This window comes from Maylandia zebra, linkage group LG9 (genome assembly GCF_041146795.1).
Source record: "Maylandia zebra isolate NMK-2024a linkage group LG9, Mzebra_GT3a, whole genome shotgun sequence".
NCBI lineage: Eukaryota > Metazoa > Chordata > Actinopteri > Cichliformes > Cichlidae > Maylandia > Maylandia zebra.
Genome location: NC_135175.1, coordinates 18,535,035 through 18,555,453, shown reverse-complemented (window position 1 = coordinate 18,555,453; position 20,419 = coordinate 18,535,035). Strand labels below are relative to the sequence as shown.

At 39.7% G+C, this 20,419-nt stretch overlaps 2 protein-coding genes and 1 non-coding gene across 3 annotated transcripts; 1 reads left to right on the top strand and 2 right to left on the bottom strand.

Moving 5' to 3' along the window:
- Positions 1 to 521: 521 nt before the first annotated feature.
- On the bottom strand, positions 522 to 595 carry trnat-agu (transfer RNA threonine (anticodon AGU)). The gene has a single exon. It is a non-coding gene; the product is annotated as a tRNA-Thr (tRNA).
- A 583-nt stretch (positions 596 to 1,178) lies between these two features.
- Positions 1,179 to 18,842, top strand: marchf6 (E3 ubiquitin-protein ligase MARCHF6). Its single transcript, XM_024798895.2, has 25 exons — positions 1,179 to 1,566; positions 2,031 to 2,130; positions 5,006 to 5,079; positions 5,333 to 5,476; positions 5,968 to 6,040; positions 6,201 to 6,369; positions 9,175 to 9,361; positions 10,239 to 10,300; positions 10,410 to 10,442; positions 10,525 to 10,576; positions 10,703 to 10,761; positions 10,860 to 10,940; positions 11,125 to 11,193; positions 11,460 to 11,534; positions 12,620 to 12,754; positions 12,892 to 13,112; positions 13,363 to 13,500; positions 13,584 to 13,806; positions 14,684 to 14,753; positions 14,887 to 15,068; positions 15,350 to 15,484; positions 15,595 to 15,684; positions 15,900 to 16,032; positions 17,808 to 17,943; positions 18,276 to 18,842. The coding sequence occupies exons 1-25, from the start codon at positions 1,548 to 1,550 to the stop codon at positions 18,361 to 18,363; spliced, it is 2,748 nt and encodes a 915-aa protein (XP_024654663.1). The 5' UTR covers positions 1,179 to 1,547; the 3' UTR covers positions 18,364 to 18,842.
- LOC101480642 (arylamine N-acetyltransferase, pineal gland isozyme NAT-10) lies at positions 18,800 to 20,049 on the bottom strand. The gene has a single exon (XM_004546583.5). The coding sequence runs from the start codon at positions 19,952 to 19,954 to the stop codon at positions 19,094 to 19,096; it is 861 nt and encodes a 286-aa protein (XP_004546640.3). The 5' UTR covers positions 19,955 to 20,049; the 3' UTR covers positions 18,800 to 19,093.
- Positions 20,050 to 20,419: the final 370 nt, after the last annotated feature.

The following is a 20,419-nucleotide window of genomic DNA, read 5'->3' as shown; positions in this document are numbered from 1 at the left end:
TATATGGGATAGGGTTTTGTTGTTTAGTGTTATTAATTGATAACGTATGTATGCAGGGAGTGTCAAACATAAGAATAGCATAGAATGGCATAGGATAGAAACATGAGCCCAGAATAACCCCGGAAACGACTCCAATCGGGCTGGTTTTGCATAGATTTGGGACTTTTTTCCTTGTTTTTTTGTTTGGGGTTTTTTTGTTGTTGTTTTTTAACAAGAGACCCACATTAACACAAAAATAAATGAACGAATGAATTTTTTTGATGTAAAATGATGAAAATGTTCACTTTTGTAATATGAGTTAATGATCTACTCTAACGTCTGTATTTTTACAGATTTATTTATTAATTCTGGAAAATTTCTTTCATTTCATTATTTTTAGCAGCAGGATTTGCTCATCACATTGAAAAACATAGACATATTGATCTTTATCTTATGTTAATAAGATTAAACGTGTAGTAGTTCGGCCGTTTAAGATTAAAGTGGACCAAGAAGTCAAATTAATTTGACGACCCTTTGCAAAAAGGCACCGCTGGGATTCGAACCCAGGATCTCCTGTTTACTAGACAGGCGCTTTAACCAACTAAGCCACGGCGCCGGTGCGTGGCAGAGCGCGTATTGCTGTAGTGGCTCATTGACTGGTGTCGAGACAACATTTTAATTTTGTTATTGTTATTCTTGCTCTTTATTTGATACGTGTACTTTTCTAATACAGAATATTGGTTTATAAGTACAGAAACATATAAAGAGAGCGAAATAAAGTTCCAAGATAAATGCTGAAGCTCATTTTTGAGTGTACAAGTATCAGTGTACAAGTATTGTGATGACAAGTTTGACCACATATTTATACTTAAGTACAGCTCTTATCTGTTCGGAAAAACCTCCCAATAAAAATGTTTGTTCCTGTTGTTCCTGCAGAATTTAATATTTAATAGTGACGTCTACTTGACACTTTTAGTTCTTATTTTCGAAATATTGCAGGTGCTCTTTCTCTCTCATTGTATGTAACTTTAAATTTTGCGTCTATCTTTTTTTTTATTTCATTGCATTTTTATTATTTAGTTTTATTTGAGTAAAATATTACACGAAATACAATCACGTGACGGTTGTTATGGTCGTTTCCCTGCCGTAAAACTCGAACCTCTGTAGGGAAGTAAAACTGTTATGACAGGAGCCAGAAGTGTCGTTGGCGCATGCGTTAGCAGGTTAAGCTAGCCATTTGTCTCCCAGGTTTAAACTGTTGTATGATCAACACCCTGAGATGTAGCGTTCCCCCCTGGTTTCTTGTGTTACATTAGACATACACAGTGAATTAGAAACCTTTGTGTACTGGCGAACATATACTGGACGCGAGAAAACACAGCGGAGCGAAGATTTACGTTTTAATCTGTGGGGAAACCATTTTATGATTGTCAATGCAATTGACCCATAAGGATATTGTCGTCTCGCTAGCTTAACTGAGCTAGCTAAACGATACTGTCCGTGTCGTGGATGGGTTCACGGTACAAATTAGTCGAATAACAGACGGTGACCGGTGCTTAGCGAGCAACATGGATACTGCTGAAGAAGGTAAATTAAAAAAAAAATGCCTCTAGTAGCTTCTTTCTCATCAATAGCTAGCATTAGCTTCACAAGTGCATCGCCTCGCCGACCGCTGAGCTGGCCTGCTAATGGTTAAACTTAGCTGGCTGGATGTAGCCAGCTAAGACGGGAGAAAACGGTGTTTTAAAGCACACGATGTTAGCATGTGGGGATAGTGCAATAAGTAGCGGGGAGCGTAGAAAGGACCAGAATTTACCAGTGATGTCATCAGTTTCCTGCTGTGTGCTCTGTTTACATAAGCCACGCTGCTGGTGCAAATATTTTTCTAAATGTTGCTTTTAACTAAATATCCTCTATTACTGTGCATATATTTGTATATATGACACCACATACACACCCTCTGACACTTGCTCTCGCGTCTGTTTTGCTAACCCTTTGCGAAGAGGATCAGACATTCATTGAAATTGTTGTGTGTTTTTGTTTGTGTGTAGCGGATATTTGTCGCGTGTGCCGCTCTGAGGGGACCCCAGACAAACCCCTGTACCACCCTTGTGTCTGCACTGGCAGTATCAAGTTCATCCACCAGGAATGGTAAGTGTGTTAGGCTGTCTCTTCCTCTTTCTGTCAGCTTTCATTGTGACCTTGTGAAGAAGTAGTTCTCAGATCCTCCCAAGGAAAACTTTCTCTTTTTTATGTTAAACATTTAAAAGAAAAAAAAAATCATACAAACAGCACGGTAACCATGGTGTAACTAATTAGATTCAGAATGTTCACAGATGCTGCCTTAGTTACTGCAAGACAGTCATTTATTCTTACTTTTCCCATAACTTCTCTAGCCAAGGATGTCAAACATAAGGCCCGGGCCCCAGAATTGACCTGGCAAAGACTCTAATCCGGCCCACTAAAAGGCTTTGGAAACTGTGATTGAGTGCATAACTAGGAATTACTGTTGGATTGCCCTTCTTTTCTTCATATAAAGACTTCTCAGGGTTTGAACGTGTACCTAAATATTTCACATTAATAGAAAGGGGAGTTTCGCTGGTCTGGCCCACTTAAGATTAAAGTGCACTGTATGTGGCCCATGGTGTAAAATGATTTTGACATCTTGGTTTTAAGCTAGGAAGTCTGCTGACTCACAACGTAAACAAGCGGTTGTGAAAGCTTCATTCAACCCAGTGTTGCTAAATCAATGTATTGCACATGATATAGCATTGTTCTTTCATCATTTTGTTCTTGTGTCAATATTAAATAGTTTTCAAAAGGCAGTTTTGTAATCAGATCATTCCAATATGGTGCGCACATTTGCCCTTGATTTGAAAATCAAAGTAATCTAGAAAATGAAATTTCCTTCCTTAGTTTAGGTTGTGTTTCTTGAGAACTTCCTGAAGCACAGGTTAGGCCCTCTCTGTAGTGGTAACAATATTGTATGGCAGTATACCATATTACAGGTCTTAGGTGAGAAATTTGCATTGTGAAAATTAAAGATGAAGGTATTTTGAAGTTTGTGAGTGTGTAGAAGAGCAAAGCAAAGACCAGACCTGGATTGTTTTGCGTTTTTTGAAAGGTTTGCTTAGATAATGTTATTCTTAATGTTGTTGTACTGTAGGAATCGACTGATGGTAACTCCCTTTCATGACCCATATGCATATTAATAATAATGCTACATTTCAGTGTCCCAGTAAGCTGGAATGGTGTTATTATAGACAACATACTATACTATACAAACACAGATTGTTGTTAATTAGTGTGGATTTTACAATGAAATATTTTTATTACCCCACAGCTGTAAAAGACTGATATTGTCAGTCTGATACTGAAGTATATTAATACTGGGTATTGTTACTGTAAAAGCGCTTGAAATTGATACCTTGGATTTATTTACTAAAAAAAATGGAAGATTTCAGCCACAAGGTCTAATAGGGCTGTGCGAAATGACCAAAATCTCATATCCCGATATAAGACATCTATCGCCCCGATAACGATATAAATCACAAAAATTTACCATTTTCTCTAAATTCTGTGAATTTCGGGGAGCTCCACAGCTCGAAGTGTTTCCAGCTGGGCGTCGTGTATCTGGAGTCGAGTGTTTTAACCGATGCATGAAACTATACATTTGTAGACATAAGTTGTAACGGTCGCCGTTTTCTTTGTGAGTATTTATTACACGACGTGCTGAGGGGAAAAGCCTGTTCTAACGTTTGAGTCTTAAGGTTTATTTTTTAGCACCTGGCGGCTCTTTGTTGCTTTTCATCCGTAAATACTCTGCATACTCTTTCACGTGATTCAGTTTATTTTGAAAAGTCTCAACGGGATCTTGAGCTTTATTGTAAAACGTTTATATGGAAAATAAACAAGCGGACACATTGATGTTTTACTGTCGTTGTTGCTAACGACAACGCATAAAAACAGTCGCTTGTCCGTCCATCGTGTGGTTATATTAAATATAAGAGAAAGAGAGAGCTTTAAGACATTAATATAGCCACTACAGTGACCATCAAAACGATGAAAAAATATTGCCGTAAACAGTTTATTTTACGACACCACGAAACAAACGATAGCGTAAAATAAAACGATAGATGGTTTTATATCGTCATCCCATATATATCATTATGTCGAACAGCCCTAAAGTCTAAGGTCAAATTTTTCTGAAAATCTTGTGAATGCAATAACTCAAGAACAAAGTGACATTCAAAGTGATTTTATATTTGCATCTACTAAAAATCCTGGTTGAGTTTAAATCTAGTTGACCATGATCTCAAGCTGAGAGTAAGTTTTCTGAAAATCTTGTGCATGTCATAACTTGAGACCAAAGCAATGTAGGGTTTTGAAATTTATACCAGGTGTGTCTATAAGGAGTCTGAGAGGTAGCAAGTCTCACAGTGACGGATTCAGTAGTCCCAGCTGCGCTTACATTTTCATTGCATCATATTGGTGGCAGTGTTACTACTATTGTAGCCATGGCAGTGGTATCATGAAAAGGTTATGTTGGGTCAACACTTAGACCTTTGGAAGTGTCTGGACTTGGACTGTTCTTTAAATCTGCACCGTTGCAATCCTTTCTATTGGCAATTGAATTTATCTAACTTAATCCAAATATCTCAAACTGACCAAATCTGAAGACACCAATTAAAAAAATGATTTTTTTTAATGGATTATTTCAGGCTTAAAATGTCTTAAATGGGATTTGAAAGGACTTCCTAAAAAATCATGCCACTTTTTGGAACCAAAAATTGGCATGATTTACACTAGGCATTTCAGGCCCTGAAGGTTAAATAATACACATTCTCACAGTGGGAAAAATGTCTTATATTGGGACACACATAATACATTGGATGTAACACATGAATATGTGTATGAAGCTGTTTTTCAATCCAGTCATTATTCATGTGCTCAAAATGTGAAAATAGAGCACAAATATTACATAGTTTTCATCAGTTTTCTTCATTCTTTAAATGTCATTTTACAGTTTGGTCCAGTGGCTGAAGCACAGCAGGAAGGAGTACTGTGAATTATGCAAGCACAGATTTGCTTTCACACCAAGTAAGTCCTTGTGACATTAACAGATAATCCATTAAAATGCATTTTGTAGCCGCAAGCCTCCAATTTAGCCTTACGGAGGGGGCCATATAAATTGTTTGTTTGTTTTTCTGCATGTGATTATTCATTAGTTGGTGCTGTTTTCATTTAGTGTTACAGAATAATCTAAATAGCTGCTATCAGCGAAAAAAAGAAAATGACCAAGCACAAAAGATAATTTGACTCTGGTTCACTCTTTCCCATCTGTCCTCTTCAGTCTACTCCCCAGACATGCCCTCACGTCTGCCCATCCAGGACATTTGTGCCGGCCTTCTTACCAGTGTGGGCACTGCCATTCGCTACTGGTTCCATTACACACTGGTGGCCTTTGCATGGCTTGGTGTTGTTCCTCTCACTGCATGTAAGTATCCACAGACATGAATACAAGGAGAAATTATCTTTAAAACCCCTTTAAAAAGAAAAAAATTGTCTAACATGTATAAGTTATTTATGAAATCATATTTTTGTTTTAGCTTTTAGAAGTACTGTTATTTTAGTGTTGATGACCAACTTATTTAATAGATTTGGGAGCAAATATTCTTTATAGGGTGACCCTCTAAATGTTTTTCCTCATCTGCTGTATGTGGAAATGTCTGTGCACTTACACGCATTTACAAATTTCCCCTTTCTGGGGTGTTAAATACAGTCAAAGTAACATATAAGGTGTTCATGTTAGCTAATGTTAAAGACCATTATAGGTTTAGTGTCACTACATACATAACAAGAAAGTGTGTTCTTTGTTCCAAAACATGTAAATCCCTCTCAGTACTTAATGTAAAAATGTAAGCCTGAACTATACAAATTTTCATACAATAGAAACGGGTAGATTTTAAATATGTTTTTTTTCCCCAGGTCGCATCTATAAGTGTCTTTTTACCGGCTCTGTGAGCTCTCTTTTGACACTGCCGCTGGACATGCTCTCTACGTGAGTGATAATGCTTTTTTTTATCATCAACTGTAGCACAAAATATGCAAAACCTGATAGAGATCAAGATTGTTAGCTTGTTTATTTTCTTTACTGGACAGCAGATGAGTAACAGAGGATCATTTTTATTGAATATGTGCTATTGTTTTTATTCCTACAGGGAGAACCTGCTTGCAGATTGTCTACAGGGTTGCTTTGTGGTTACCTGCACCCTATGTGCATTTATTAGTCTGGTATGGCTCAGAGAACAGATAGTCCACGGTGGAGCCCCCCAGTGGTTAGAACAGCACCAGCCACCACAGCCCAATGCTGCCGGACAAGCCAATGAGGTACTTTGCTGGACTGATTACTAAATTAGATTCTTAACTGGATGGTATAATTGTGTTTCATTGAGGTTTAAAATGACACAGTAAAAAAATCTGATTTATGTAATTCACTTAACTGCAAATTAAAAACATGAGCTATTTAAATGCTAACCAGAATAACATGCTGCATGCACCTTACACATTTATGACAATGTGTGTAATTACCATACCACATCCTGCTGTAGCAACTGAATCTTCTGCTAATTATCCAACTCATAATCAACTTAAATTATAGTGGTGGGACAGTTCATTGAAAGTAAATAGAAGCAAATGAGTAAATGTTTTTACTGTGTTTGGATGGGTTTTTTAAACCCCCAGCTGTAAAAGGTTGATGGGATATTGTCGTCACCCTGTTGTCACATGTGGGTGAGTGTTTTGGAAACCCAAGTTTGTGATTACAATAAGTTGAGTACTAGATGACATAGGATTTGGAAATTCCTATCATAAGTGCAGCTACTAAAAATCTCAACCTCAACATCAGGGGTCAAGTTTTAAAAAACATTTGTGAATCCAATAACTGGACAAGAAAGTGAACTAGCATTTTCAAATAACCTATCTTAGATGCATCCACTAAAAACCTCAGGATGAATTTGACTCCTGGGCCCTATTTCAGGAAGCCGGTTTAGTGCAAACTCTGAGTAAGTAAACCCTGAGTTAACGAAAACTCTGGGTTTTCGGTTTCACAAAGCGAGTTTAGATTAATTCCGAGTGAGTTACTATGACGACACACTCCTAAGCTAACCTGCCCCCTAGCAGGTTTACTTCAACTAACCCTGACGTTCTCCGCCTCTTTGTCGGAAACCTGACTGTAGGAAGTGTCAGACATGGCGTGCTCCTTCCTTGAAGAGCCAGTAGATGTTGAAGCCCAAATTCTCCGCAGAGCTCTCCGCTGGGAGAGAGTGATTAGAGCGCGTTTGGACATTTTATCATTTCCTGATGATTTCCTGTGTGAACGTTACCGTTTTTCAGCACAATCTATAATTTATTTGAATAACATCCTCAGGCCTAATATTGCTCATGTGACACATCGCGGACATCCTCTCAGTTCTGTACATATTATTTGTATTGCACTTCGGTTTTTTGCAAACGGGAGCTTTCTGTATAATATTGGTGACGCTGAGCACGTTTCCAAGGCTACCGTCTGTCGGGCAGTCAGGAATGTTACAGTTGCACTGAAACGTCTCCTGCACTCGTCTGTGGTGTTCCCCGGTCATAGACCCACAAGATTTATCAAAGAGGGATTCCACAAAATTGCAGGTATCAGGATGAACGAAACTTAATTCATGATGTGGTGATACTTGAACTACTACTTAAATTTTACATTTATTTTCACGGTTCCCAGGCGTGATTGGCTGTACAGATGGCACTCACATTCCAATCATTGCTCCTTCAGTAAATGAAGGAGACTATGTGAACAGGAAGTCTTTCCACAGCATTAATGTACAGGTACATAGTTCCCTGTAGCATTTCAAACTAACAAATTATTTCATTATAGTAATGGATGCTAATTTGTGTTCTCTGCACTGTGAAGATCATATGTGATGCTGCCAACATTATCACAAATGTGGAAGCCAACTGCTCAGCCTCTGTGAGTGGTGGTGGTGGAGGACCCCCACCTGTTTTTCAGGCCTCCGCTTTTTTTTCTGTTGGCTATAACGGGTCACATTTGAGCATACAGAGTAAGCAAATATGTACTTGTAATGTGCTCAGATAATTTCAATAAGTGCTTACAGAAAGGAAATTAATGTAGCCTCTAACTGCAATTGATTTACATCGGACAAACAGACCAAGCACTATGGCTCATAATACAATTACACCTTACCTGTTTGGACTATATTTTTATATTTCATTTTTACTTGCTGCCAGGAACGTTTGGGGCCTGTTGGGTTGCACCTGCGCTCAAATCACATCACAAAATAAAATGTATAAAATACAAAATAAAATAAAATATAATAAAATAACGTGTTAAATGGGTGGAAATCCCTAGATCAATGTTTAAATTAACACTCATGCATTGACTCTGTCGGCTATGTTTTGCCATGCATGCTCCCTTTCTTTTGCAGCTGTGGCTGTGTTACTTTTTTCCCGCAGAATCTGCATGTTATCGGCATATGCTGCCATCAGAATTTCGGCCTCAAGCGCTGTAAAATACATTGACCGCGCCTTCTTTCCCTCCGTCTCCATGGTGACTCGCTTAATCTGTGCTCCACTAATCAGGGCTTTATGTATCCTCGTGCGCACGCTTAACTTGGGGTTAAAGCAACTCCGCGTTGACTGAACTAATTGTTATCAGCCTTTCTGAAACCGAATATTCCGAGTTGGACAGTTCGGGGTTACTCAACCCTGAGTATCGTTTTTCACTCTGAGTTTTCTAAACCGGCTTCCTGAAATAGGGCCCAGGTGTCAAGGTCAAGTTATCTGAATATCCTGGTAATGCAGCAGGTTGACAACAAGGAGACGTAGGATTTTGAAATTCAAACCATAGGTGCAAATATCAACATCTCAAAAAAAGTTCAAGTCCGGTGACCTTGAACTCAAGGTCAGAGGTTGAGAATCACCTAGAATTGTCAAATTTATATGATGGGTACATTTACTAGTAGGTGGAGGGGTGGCACTGGCAGCTGCTAGTATTTTTATTTTCCTTCAGTTACACACATTGTGGTTGATTGTGTTATAGATAATTAATATACTAGACAACATATCGTGATTTCATTACATGATAAGTTACTCTGTTTTTTGAAGTTATGCCCCTTGTTCCCTCTCCCCCAGGCACAAGCTGCAGGTCAGGCAGCAGCTGGTGATCCCCCTGCGGCCCAGCCAGCACCTGCTGATCCTCTAGCCCAGAATGAGGCAGAGCCCGAGCCTCCTGACGTCCCCCAAGAGCAAGGCGATGATCCAGAGCTGGAAGAGGAGGCAGCAGCTGCTGAAGATGCAGACCCCAACAATGGTGCACAAGGTGGGACTTTATTATTTCTTTACTTAACTTAAGATGTATGCATTTTTTTCAGCTAATTAAAATTATATATTGCAAAAAGTGATTCTTTGTTAAGGTAGATTTCACTGTCAGATACATCAGTTCTTAAGTTGTAAAGTTTCATGAATGCAAAATACAAATAATTTCAAAAATGAAAATAGAAATCCTCTCCGACAGCCCGACAACCAAAAGCATGTTTAGTAATGGAGTAAGAGGTTTTTGCATTTTTCAAACAGCAGGTTTATGGAAATGCCACGAAACAAACCCAAGAGCAGGAGCACTGCCATTACAGCATACAAATGGGTCCCAAAGTGGCCTCATTTGTTTGCCGGTTTGCCAAAGCATCACAGTTGATTTGGGAACAATATAACACTATGTCAAATTTTTGCCCCATAGCCTTGAAATCACACTCATTTGTTCAGCTTTGTTAATGGACTGATTTTTGCATCAAGCTAAGAAGAAATGCTGAAAATAAATTGCTATTGTATTATACATTACTCTAGCTGTTGGCTGTCACTACAGCTAAATAAATTGCACAGAAAAAGCCTGGCAGTTGCACAATGTTCATGTCAAACTAACAGATTTTCCCAGAGCAACATCAATAATGTAACAATAACTGTTTCAGCAGAGCGGGGAAAACATTGCTTTTCGTTTACTATTTGCAACAAAAGCAGGACAACAAGAAAAAATGTACCACCGCAGAATGATTTGCCTGAGTTAACACATGATTTTGTTATTCTGTGACTATGTCTGACATGTAGGGAGATAAACTGATTGTTTTTATATCGATTATGTTTCAAGTTGGTGACTGTTTTTTATTAGTCTACAAGGCGTTTTTTGTCTTTATCTGTCTGTGTAGATGACATGAATTGGAATGCTTTGGAGTGGGACAGAGCAGCAGAGGAGCTCACCTGGGAAAGGGTAACTGCTGCATAACATTCACAATCTCCAGGCACCTATTTATTAGTATGTAGCTGTTGTCTTCTCTCTTTTCATATTTATACACAAACTATTTCAATTTTCCAAACAGATGCTTGGCCTGGATGGTTCACTGGTATTTTTGGTAAGTCCTAATCTAAATAGATTTCTCTAAATAAATCTTACCTTCTGAAACTCAAGTAAAGATCGGTGTCTTTGTCTTGTAGGAGCACGTGTTTTGGGTGGTGTCTCTCAACACACTGTTCATCCTGGTCTTTGGTGAGTAAACTGAAACAATGATGCAGCATAACCATGATCATAATAGTCCTTTTTCTGACATCAAAATGAATCCACCGTATAACTAATATTGTAATAAAGATGTCTTCTTTTTTCCCTTTCATTTAGCATTTTGTCCGTATCACATCGGCCACTTCTCTGTTGTTGGTCTTGGCTTCGAAGAATATGTGAGAAAATGCTTCAGTCACTTTATAATACAATTGCATGTCCCTTGATAATATCTTTAATTTTCTGATTACAACTTTGTTTTGGGGTTTTTTTTTAGGTCCAGGCTTCTCATTTTGAGGGCTTAATCACAACAATCGTTGGCTACATACTGCTAGCAATGACTCTCATCCTGTGTCATGTATCCTTCCATCGAAGTTCATTAAAAGCCCTGATGATGCCTAATCCAAACCTAATCTATCAGTCTGGTGCATGCAGGCTGTAAAATAAAAAAAAATAAAAGTATGAGAAAGGGAACATGAGGTAATTCAGGTCTGTGCAAATAAGAATATATGTGCAGTATTGATCCTTAATGGCCGTTTTAGGGACTGGCTGCTCTGGTCAGTTTCCAGCGCTCCCGGCGTCTCCTTGGAGTCTGCTACATTGTTGTCAAGGTAACATTGACTGCATTTTTTTTCTTTGTGTTAGTCATGTTGATACTGGCGTTTTCACTCTCTTAGTATCTAAGATTTTGTTTGCAATCATACAATAAAGATAGCTCTAGCCATTGAATAGGTCCCTGGATTGTTATAATATACAAGTACAGAACTTCTGTGTTAAGTATTTCATGTATCACTACTTGTCACAGAGGTTTTTAGTCTTTTTTGTGTTTACATTTAATGTTAACTGATACTGACAGCAGCCTTTTCTATCCTCACAGGTCTCTCTGCTGGTTGTTGTGGAGATAGGTGTTTTTCCATTGATCTGCGGATGGTGGCTTGACATCTGCTCTTTAGTAAGAGACAAATTCTTTTCATCACGTTTTCACTACATCTCTGTTGCTCTTGGACTTTTTGTTTTAATTAAACTGATTGAGTATTTTAGCCTGGGGGTCCATACTCTAATTAACGTACTTGGCAGATGTGATCGTTAAGTCTGATGTTTTATAGGGATAAATGCGTAAGTTTTCTTCTATCTAAAAGCGTTTTCCGAGCACCAGTGACTGAATATCTCTTGTTCCCTGTGAAATTTCAGTGAATACTCCTATTTTATTCCATTTTCATACATTTTGCCAAATGAGAGGGATGGTTAATACCCCGCAGAGGCTCTGTCACAACACCTTTAAAGTGGCTTTCAGCAGGCCTGCTCAGCACACAGACAAAGCCAGATGCTTTAGCTCACCCAGTTCATACATTCATCAGTGCACACAAAAACAGAGAACAGACTGGTTTGGAGGACTGGGGAGTGAGAGAGTACCAAACGCCTCTATGCTGTGGCTGTCACTCTCTTTGTTTGTCAGAGAGTTTGTTTGTGCTAACACTTACTAGAACAAAGTCTCTCTCTACCACAACATTGGCTTGCATAGTACTTATCCAAATCATAACACGGCAGTTAATATATATATATTTTTTTTTCCTGATCCTGTTTTCCAAAGCCAAACAACCTTCCTCACAACAGGTGGTGCAGCTTACACAGCAGAAGGGAACCGTGTCTCATCTGCTCTGCAGCTGTTCGCCTGTGAAACAAATTAATTGACCCTGAAAATGGCCAGTGTGGTGTAAGCAGCTCTTATCGCTTTGCAGTCAAAAGCAGAAAGTTTCACATTTTGTATTTACAAGCGAATTTGGTTTCCGTTTCAATGCAGTTTATCTGCAGTGTATATATCTACATCTAAACTATTTGTCCTATGTTAGCCTAAAACGTAAACATTATGGTTCAGTGCAAACATGCAAAAAAATCTTTCTTAGCTTTATATAGCAGAGGGTGAATCCTTTAAAGTATTTACATTTAGAAAAACATGAAGTTTAGAGCAGCTTTTGAGCAAAAACAGGTGATCAAAGCATCATCTTAGACCCTGCTTTTATTTGATTCATCCTGCAGGAGATGTTTGATGCCTCGCTGAAAGACAGAGAAATGAGCTTCAAATCAGCACCTGGTACTACCATGTTCCTGCACTGGCTGGTGGGAATGGTCTATGTCTTCTACTTTGCATCTTTCATCCTCCTGCTGAGAGAGGTAAGAAAAACAGACTCTCAAATGCATTCAGTTAGGGAAACAAGGACTGTGAGTGCTTCAGGTTAATTTTTCAGATGATAGTAAAGAGGAAAAAAGTCTTCGGCGCTCTAAATCATTCCACCTTCTGCCTCCATTAGGTGCTGAGACCTGGAGTGCTCTGGTTTCTGAGGAACCTCAATGATCCAGATTTTAACCCAGTGCAGGAGATGATTCACTTGCCCATCTACAGACACCTGCGGCGGTTCATCCTGTCTGTGGTTGTGTTCGGCTCAATTGTCTTGCTCATGCTGTGGCTTCCCATCAAGCTCATTAAACTATTGCTGCCCACCTTCCTTCCCTACAATGTCATGCTCTATAGGTAAGCAGCGTACATAACAAAGATATAGTTTACTTATTAATAAACTGTGTGAAACCTGCTGGCCTGAAATGATCTGAGAAACCACTTCCTGTTCATACCAAAGTGGAAGTATCACCACATGTGAAAAAGCAAGATTTGCAGTTACAAATCCACTTGAGTTTATGCTGTTTGACACTTAAAGTAATAGAAAATGTTTAGTCTGGTGTTTGTTAGATAAATGTCTGTTTCTTTGTCACTTCTTTCCTCTCAGTGACGCTCCTGTCAGTGAGCTGTCTTTGGAGCTGTTACTGCTTCAGGTTGTGCTTCCAGCTCTACTGGAGCAGGGACACACTCGCCAGTGGCTCAAAGGCCTGGTCAGAGCCTGGACAGTCAGCGCAGGATATTTACTGTAAGCCAAGTTTGAATACACACCCGAGGCAATGATATTTCCTGACCGTCTGTAACTGTGTCACCACTTTGTGTTGTCTCCAGAGACCTCCACTCCTACCTCCTTGGCGAACAAGAGGACAATGAAGCCAACCAGCCCGTGAACAACAACAACAATAACAACCCTCCGCATGTTCATCACAACAACAATAACAACCCGGCACCAGCTGTTGGTGAAGGGTTACATGCAGCCCATCAGGCCATCCTGCAGCAAGGGGGACCAGTGGGTTTCCAGCCCTACCACCGACCTCTTCGCTTCCCTTTAAGGGTGAGAAAGGCTTTTTTCATATATGTCTTTAAGGAGTGCACTTTACAGATAGATGTGTAGGGAAGACCAGGATACTGTGGTTCTGAAACTAAACAGCTTTTAGAGATATGAATGGACAGCCATCTTTGACCATGTCTTTGAGTGTAGTCTGTAGTGCTCTAGCATGTCTTTTAGTTTCACTGACAAAGTTGACTGACGTCCAGGTTTCTTCTCATGCATGAATGTGATATAATAATTGAAGGGCTCTTTGTGACTTTCCAGTGGGTTCCCCCCCCCCCCCCCCCCAGATTTCTGATGCTTGCGCCGTTTTAGTGACCACAATAATGCAGAACTATTGCCAGCTGCCAAAGCATCTGTGTTTTTTTCCCTTGCTCTTATTTGTATCGCACACACAGACATGTTCATTTGAAATAAAGAAAAAAGGTTGTCTTTAACACTGGAACCCTGAGAGGTTGTTAGTTTTTATTCAAATTACAAGTAAGATTTGACAAAGCAAACCCCTAAACATGCAAGATGTAGTTTTACATATGATTTATATTATTTAATTAAGGGTCATAGTCCTCCACGCTTTAGAACAAAGATAGAGGCTGTTTTTACAGATAAAACAAGTCTTAAAATAAAGATGTCTCCTGTAATTTGTGGTTTCTGAGTCAAATTTTGAAATCAGCCAACGCCCTAGCAACCATTTACTGCCCATCTGAGCCTGCACAACTCTGTCATTATGATCTTCATCTTTCATGTTAAACACCCTAATCTCTGAGATCCTGTTTATACTAGCCTTAGCTTATGCAACCGGAGTCTGTAAAATAGAGCTTTGACTTTGCAGCATGTCCCATCTTGTAGCTTTTAAACTGAAATGTGTCCCCTTTTCCCCCAGATTGTGCTGCTTATAGCTTTCATGTGCATCACTCTGCTGGTGGCTAGTTTGGTGTGCTTAACCCTACCAGGTGAGATGTGGTACTTTTCATATACACAAACACATCATTTAAAAAGTACAGTTCTTTTTACGGGCAAACATAGAGTTGCTATGGTCAACTTTGTTTCCTCAATGTTTTGTTTTGTTTGTTTGTTTTTTTACAGTATTCACTGGCCGCTGGCTGATGTCTTTCTGGACAGGAAATTCCAAAATCCACGAGCTGTACACAGCAGCATGTGGTCTGTATGTCTGCTGGCTTTCTATCCGCGGGGTCACTGTTCTGCTGGCGTGGATGCCACAGGGACGCACTGTTATTGTACACAAAGTCCAGGAGTGGACACTCATGGTGAGCATCAGTGAGCTGACTGGGTTGTTGGCAAACTTCGAAGTTGGGCAGCAGAGGGTTGTGCTAATTGGTTGCTCCCTTTCCAGCTTTGACACTGTGTTTTTGTTAAATGGATATAACTGAGAATGAGCTCTCATTAGCTGTAATCCTAAATTACCAACTTGTTCATTGAAGTAGCATTCCCAGCAGATTAACCTTTATAGTGCCGTATATGTTTCCTTATCTGCAAGTGGCATCTCCTAATGATTTTTTTTTTTCAATACCCTAATTTGCTTCTGTAGATCCTGAAGACCCTTGTTGTGGCTCTGCTGGTCGCTGGAGTCATTCCTTTGCTACTGGGCCTGCTGTTTGAATTAGTCATCGTGGCTCCGCTCAGGGTACCCTTAGACCAAACACCCCTTTTCTATCCCTGGCAGGTAAGGATTGTATGCATTTGTGTTTCTTTTCCCTAATGGGATCTTGGAGGTTACTAAATAGAGCTTAAGGAGTTCTCACACTTATGTTCATCCATTGAACTTGTCTGCAGGATTGGGCTCTCGGGGTTCTTCATGCCAAAATTATTGCTGCCATCACTCTCATGGGCCCTCAGTGGTGGCTGAAGACTGTTATTGAGCAGGTTGGTACTGGACACACCAAATATCCAACTGATACACTGTAAACATTTTTACAAACTATCAGACTCTTGACTACATAACTTTGAAAGGGTTTTATTCTGTTGACTCACAGTGTGTAGTTTGCTAGTCTGTCTTCCCTATCTCTGTCATGTCTGTTTCTTGGAGATGAATTAAATTAACTGTTTAGTACATTATAAAGTGTAAACTCTTTCTCTAGGTTTATGCAAATGGAATTCGCAACATTGATCTCCAGTTCATCATCCGTAAACTGGCAGCTCCTGTCATTTCAGTCCTGCTGTTGTCTTTATGTGTGCCATATGTGATTGCTGCCGGGGTGGTACCGGCTGTAGGTGAGTATCTCTCTGCATATGGATCTTAAGGCGTCACTTGAAGAGTTTCCTAACCAAAGTAGGACTTTCTCATTGACAATATACAGCACATTGCAGTCTTAGTGGCAAAAGAAATGGAAATTACTAACGGTTTCCTCTAGATTTAAGCTTTTTGTGAGTTCAGCAATAAACCAGAGGGGGAAAAATGTTTTAAAGGATGAAATTATAACCTCCGCACTCTGTCTCACTTCCCATTATTTTCTAAAATCACAATATTTCGGTCCAACCGACCATCATCAGTTACAAAAAACGATGTGTACAGTCGTGGCCAAAAGGTTTTGTCAATGACACAAATATTAGTTTTTGCAAAGTTTGCTGCTTCAGTGTTTTTGTGACGTATTGAAGTATAATTGCAAGCACTTCATAAGTTTCAAAGGCTTTTATTGACAATTACATCACGTTTATGCAAAGAGTCAATATTTGTAGTATTGGCCCTTCTTTTTCAAGACCTCTGCAATTTGTCCTGGCGTGTTGTCAATCAACTTCTGGGCCAAGGCCGACGATGGAAACCCATTCTTTCATAATCAATGCTTGGAGTTCGTTTGTCCACCCGCCTCTTGAGGATTGACCACAAATTCTCAATTGGATTAAGGTCTGGGGAGTTTCCTGGCAATGGACCCAAAATTTCAGTGTTTTGTTCCCAGCACCATTTAGTTATCACTTTGGCCTCACTTTGTTCTTCACCAAACTGTCCTTGGATAGTTGGAAGAAATTGCTGTCGGAGGATGTTTTGGTTTGGCGAAATTGTGAGTGACCCCACTCTCTTGAATGAGAAGCAGCCCCACAGATGAATGGTCTCAGGACATGGTAGCCTCACTTTTTTCTTCTCCAGGCTTTTTTGCAGAATATCAGTCTGTCCCCCATTAGGGACAGACTGAAGCCTTAATAGCAACAACATCCTTGCCTGTGAAGCCCTTTATATGCAACACAATGATGGCTGCATGGGGTTTTTTGTTTTGTTTCTGTTTTCTTTTTTGCAGGTAACCAAGGTTAACAGGAAGAACAATGATTTCAAGCATCACCCTCCTCTTAACACATCCAGTCTGCTATTCTAACTTAATAGTCAAGACATAAAGATCTCAAGTTCTGTGCTCATCAACATTCTCACCTGAGTTAACTAGAAGATTGAAATGATCTCTGCAGGGCCTTTTATGGTAGCAATGAAATGCAGTGGAAATGTTTTTGGGGGTTAAGTTTGTTTTCATGGCAAAGAAGAACTTTTCATAACATTCAGAGTATATGGAAACTGCTGTCATAAAAACGGAAGGAGCAAACTTTGTGAAACCCATTACTTGTGTCATTCTCAAAACGTATGGCCACGACTGTACACAATCACTCACACACAATAATATGTTCTCTCCCATTCATCAAGTAGAATTCAATCATCCAATCAGGGAACACTTTACACATTTTTACACATGGATGCTATTAATTAGATAATGAAACTAATAAATACACTGCTTTTGTAATAAAAGCCTCCCCCAAAAAAGTGGCAGATTGTGACCTACCTTCTGATTTGTTTGGGCACTGAACTGGTGATAAATCTGCCACTTGGACTTGTTATTGGAGATGTACCGTCACTAGGTAATAATTCTAATATAGTTATCACCTAATTTAACATAACTGGTGTCCCCAAAATATCACATTTCTTCTCATCTTGATGGAGTTAATGATAGGAATAATGGGAACTCTTGAAAAATCATATAACTGAGTACAATTATGCTTTGTTTTTGCAGGCGTTACCCCAGAGATGGAGATTCTAATGCAGAGGAGAATCTACCCCTTCCTCTTGATGGTCGTCTCACTTATCGGCATCCTCTCCTTTCAGATCCGACAGTTTAAACGTCTTTATGAACACATCAAGAACGACAAGTACGAAACTTTCAGCACTCATCAGTCTGGAGAAAGCAGCATGTTTTTTTTGTTTTGTTTGTTTGTTTGTTTTTAATTAAGTTTGTCTTATATTGACAACCTCCCCCCCCCCCCCCCCCCCCCCCCCCCCCCCCCCTTTCTTTTTCAAATGTATCATTTGGTGCATCATTATAAAAACAAACTGCAGCTTTAATATAGAAGGTTAAACACATTGTTCAGACTTTTTGCTCTAGTTGGATATTTTTGGATTATTGTTTCATACTGTGTGTGTAGCCTTCAGTTAAGTGCATAAAAATGAATAGTAATAATGCTGTAATAATCTGTCTTTGCAGGTACCTGGTCGGCCAGAGGCTTGTCAACTACGAACGCAAAGCTGGCAGAGGAAGCTCAATCCCACCCTCCAACCCTGTCGTAGAATAAATATTTGTGTCACATGATGCCATGTTTGGTTTTTTTGAACCCATGACCCTGCGCACATCTCGTCCAGCCCATGGCCTGTCTATTTTTTTTTTTTTTTTGTTTTTTTTGGGGGGTGGGGGGTTCAGCTCAACCCTCAGACTGTAATCCTTGAAATCACCTGTGATTATTGCTGGACTTTATGGGTGTTATTCAAATTCATTTCATCAAAGTCAGGATGGGAAAACTTAGTGTAATAACTGGACAGCTGAGTAATCCCCTCAAACAAACAGAATAGGCAGGAGCATTAAAGTTTTCATTTGAAGCCCAACATCTGTATTGAAATTCATGCCTTGCTTTATAAAGTGCTGCCTGATTTAAATGTACATGTGTAAATACTTTGGAAGGGGACTTTGTCTTAAAGGACCGATGTGGATTAATGCAATGACCATTGTACATCTTAAAAGTGTATGTATAATTTATTAAATCAGAATGACAGTTTATTTTCTGTTGCATCTTTTCTCACGGCAGATCAGTGTCTGCGATTGATTAACAAGTACATCTGGGTTTTAACAGAGGTAGAGACTTTTCTAACTTAAAGGTTAAAATAATGTATAAATTGCTTTGCTCAGACCTCAGTGATTAGATGGATTTAAAAACAAAAGCCATTGGCCCTAATCTTAGAGTATTCATACATTTTGTTGTTATGGAGCCATAAGAGGTATGAATTTATCCCATATAACTGTGCGTATGTTTAATATGTGATTAGAGGTGGTGTGATTTTCTCATCCTTTGCTATGAGCGTGGAATTAAGTGCAATTCCAAATTTTTCCTTTAGAACACCAGGAATCTCTTCATCTTTAAGTTCTGTGATGGTTTCCACCACATGCCTGTTCTCTTCTGTTGGGAATGTGGTGGTGATCAATCTGTGGCCTATATAGGTGAGCCTCCCGCCAGGTCTCAGAACAGTGCAGAGGGACTTGCAGAAGAAGATGGAGCTGGGGGAGGTCTGGTGGTATTGGCACATCTCAGTGAAGTCCTCCTTACTCCGACGTTTAAGGGTGAACTTGTAGATCTCCTTCCAGTCTCCATCTACTCCTCTGTTTTCTTCCTCTTGCCACTCCACAAAGTGCATCTCCAGGTCCTTCCTGATCCGGTACACTCGGTGGCTCTGCTCCTGGGGGTCTTCAGTGTCCAGTGACAGCGGGACACTGAAACCGGGAACCCCGAACCCGACGTCACACAGCCATCGCCGGCCCTCAAGTTCAACCAGTAGGATGAAATGGTCGAAAGGTGGCCCGTAGCAACCCGTGAACCTGTTCTTCACCTGGCCTGAGAGTATAGTCACCTGGAAGCCCAGTTCAGTCAGCAGCCAGCGAAAGAGGCTGTTGTTCTCATAGCAGAAGCCTCCTCGGCGATGGTTCACGATCTTGTCGTACAGAAGGGGGAGGTCGAGCTGGACTCGACCCCCGCTGTGCACCGTGAGGTCCTCAAACGGCACCGACAGGAGGTGGCAGGTGTGCAACGTCCGCATCACCTCCAGGCTGGGCTCCGCGGGGCCCGTAAACCCGATGCGAGCTAAATATTTCCCCAAGTCCATTTCCACGGAAGTCATTTTCGCTTCTGGTTATGGCGTTTCTATATACTTAAAGCAGGTTTATTCCCGTGTTTCACTTTGTGTTTCTGTCCGGCTGTGAGCAATATGGCGTATTCAAGGAAGTTCAAAGTACAATGCCTACTTTTAAAAAAAAAAAACTTACGAAAAACTTAGTAAAATCCAACCTAAATAAAACTCACTGCTTTTTATTTCAAAATGCATTTGAAAAAAAAAAACCCACACCAATGGATCAGAAATGTGTTAGTGTTATGAAGCAAAGTGCGATTAAACGATTAAAAGATTTAATGTTTTTTAAAAAGTATGTCGAGTATTTAGTATTTTTTTTTTTAAGAATTACGGGTAAATAAATAGTATAATTACAATTAAACCGATTTATTATTGCCAACATATTCATCTTAAGGTTTATTTTTCTATATTATTTAAAATCCATAATTCTTTATACAGAGATACATTTGGACACGT

What these genes read in the sequence shown, in the direction of transcription:
- marchf6 (XM_024798895.2), top strand. An exon ending in TCTGCTACATTGTTGTCAAG is followed by an intron (nt 11,194 to 11,459) that starts GTAACATTGACT and finishes CTATCCTCACAG; the next exon opens with GTCTCTCTGCTGGTTGTTGT. An exon ending in CTCTTCGCTTCCCTTTAAGG is followed by an intron (nt 13,807 to 14,683) that starts GTGAGAAAGGCT and finishes CTTTTCCCCCAG; the next exon opens with ATTGTGCTGCTTATAGCTTT.
- LOC101480642 (XM_004546583.5), bottom strand. Translation starts at nt 19,954, where the DNA reads ATGACTTCCGTGGAAATGGACTTGGGGAAATATTTAGCTCGCATCGGG.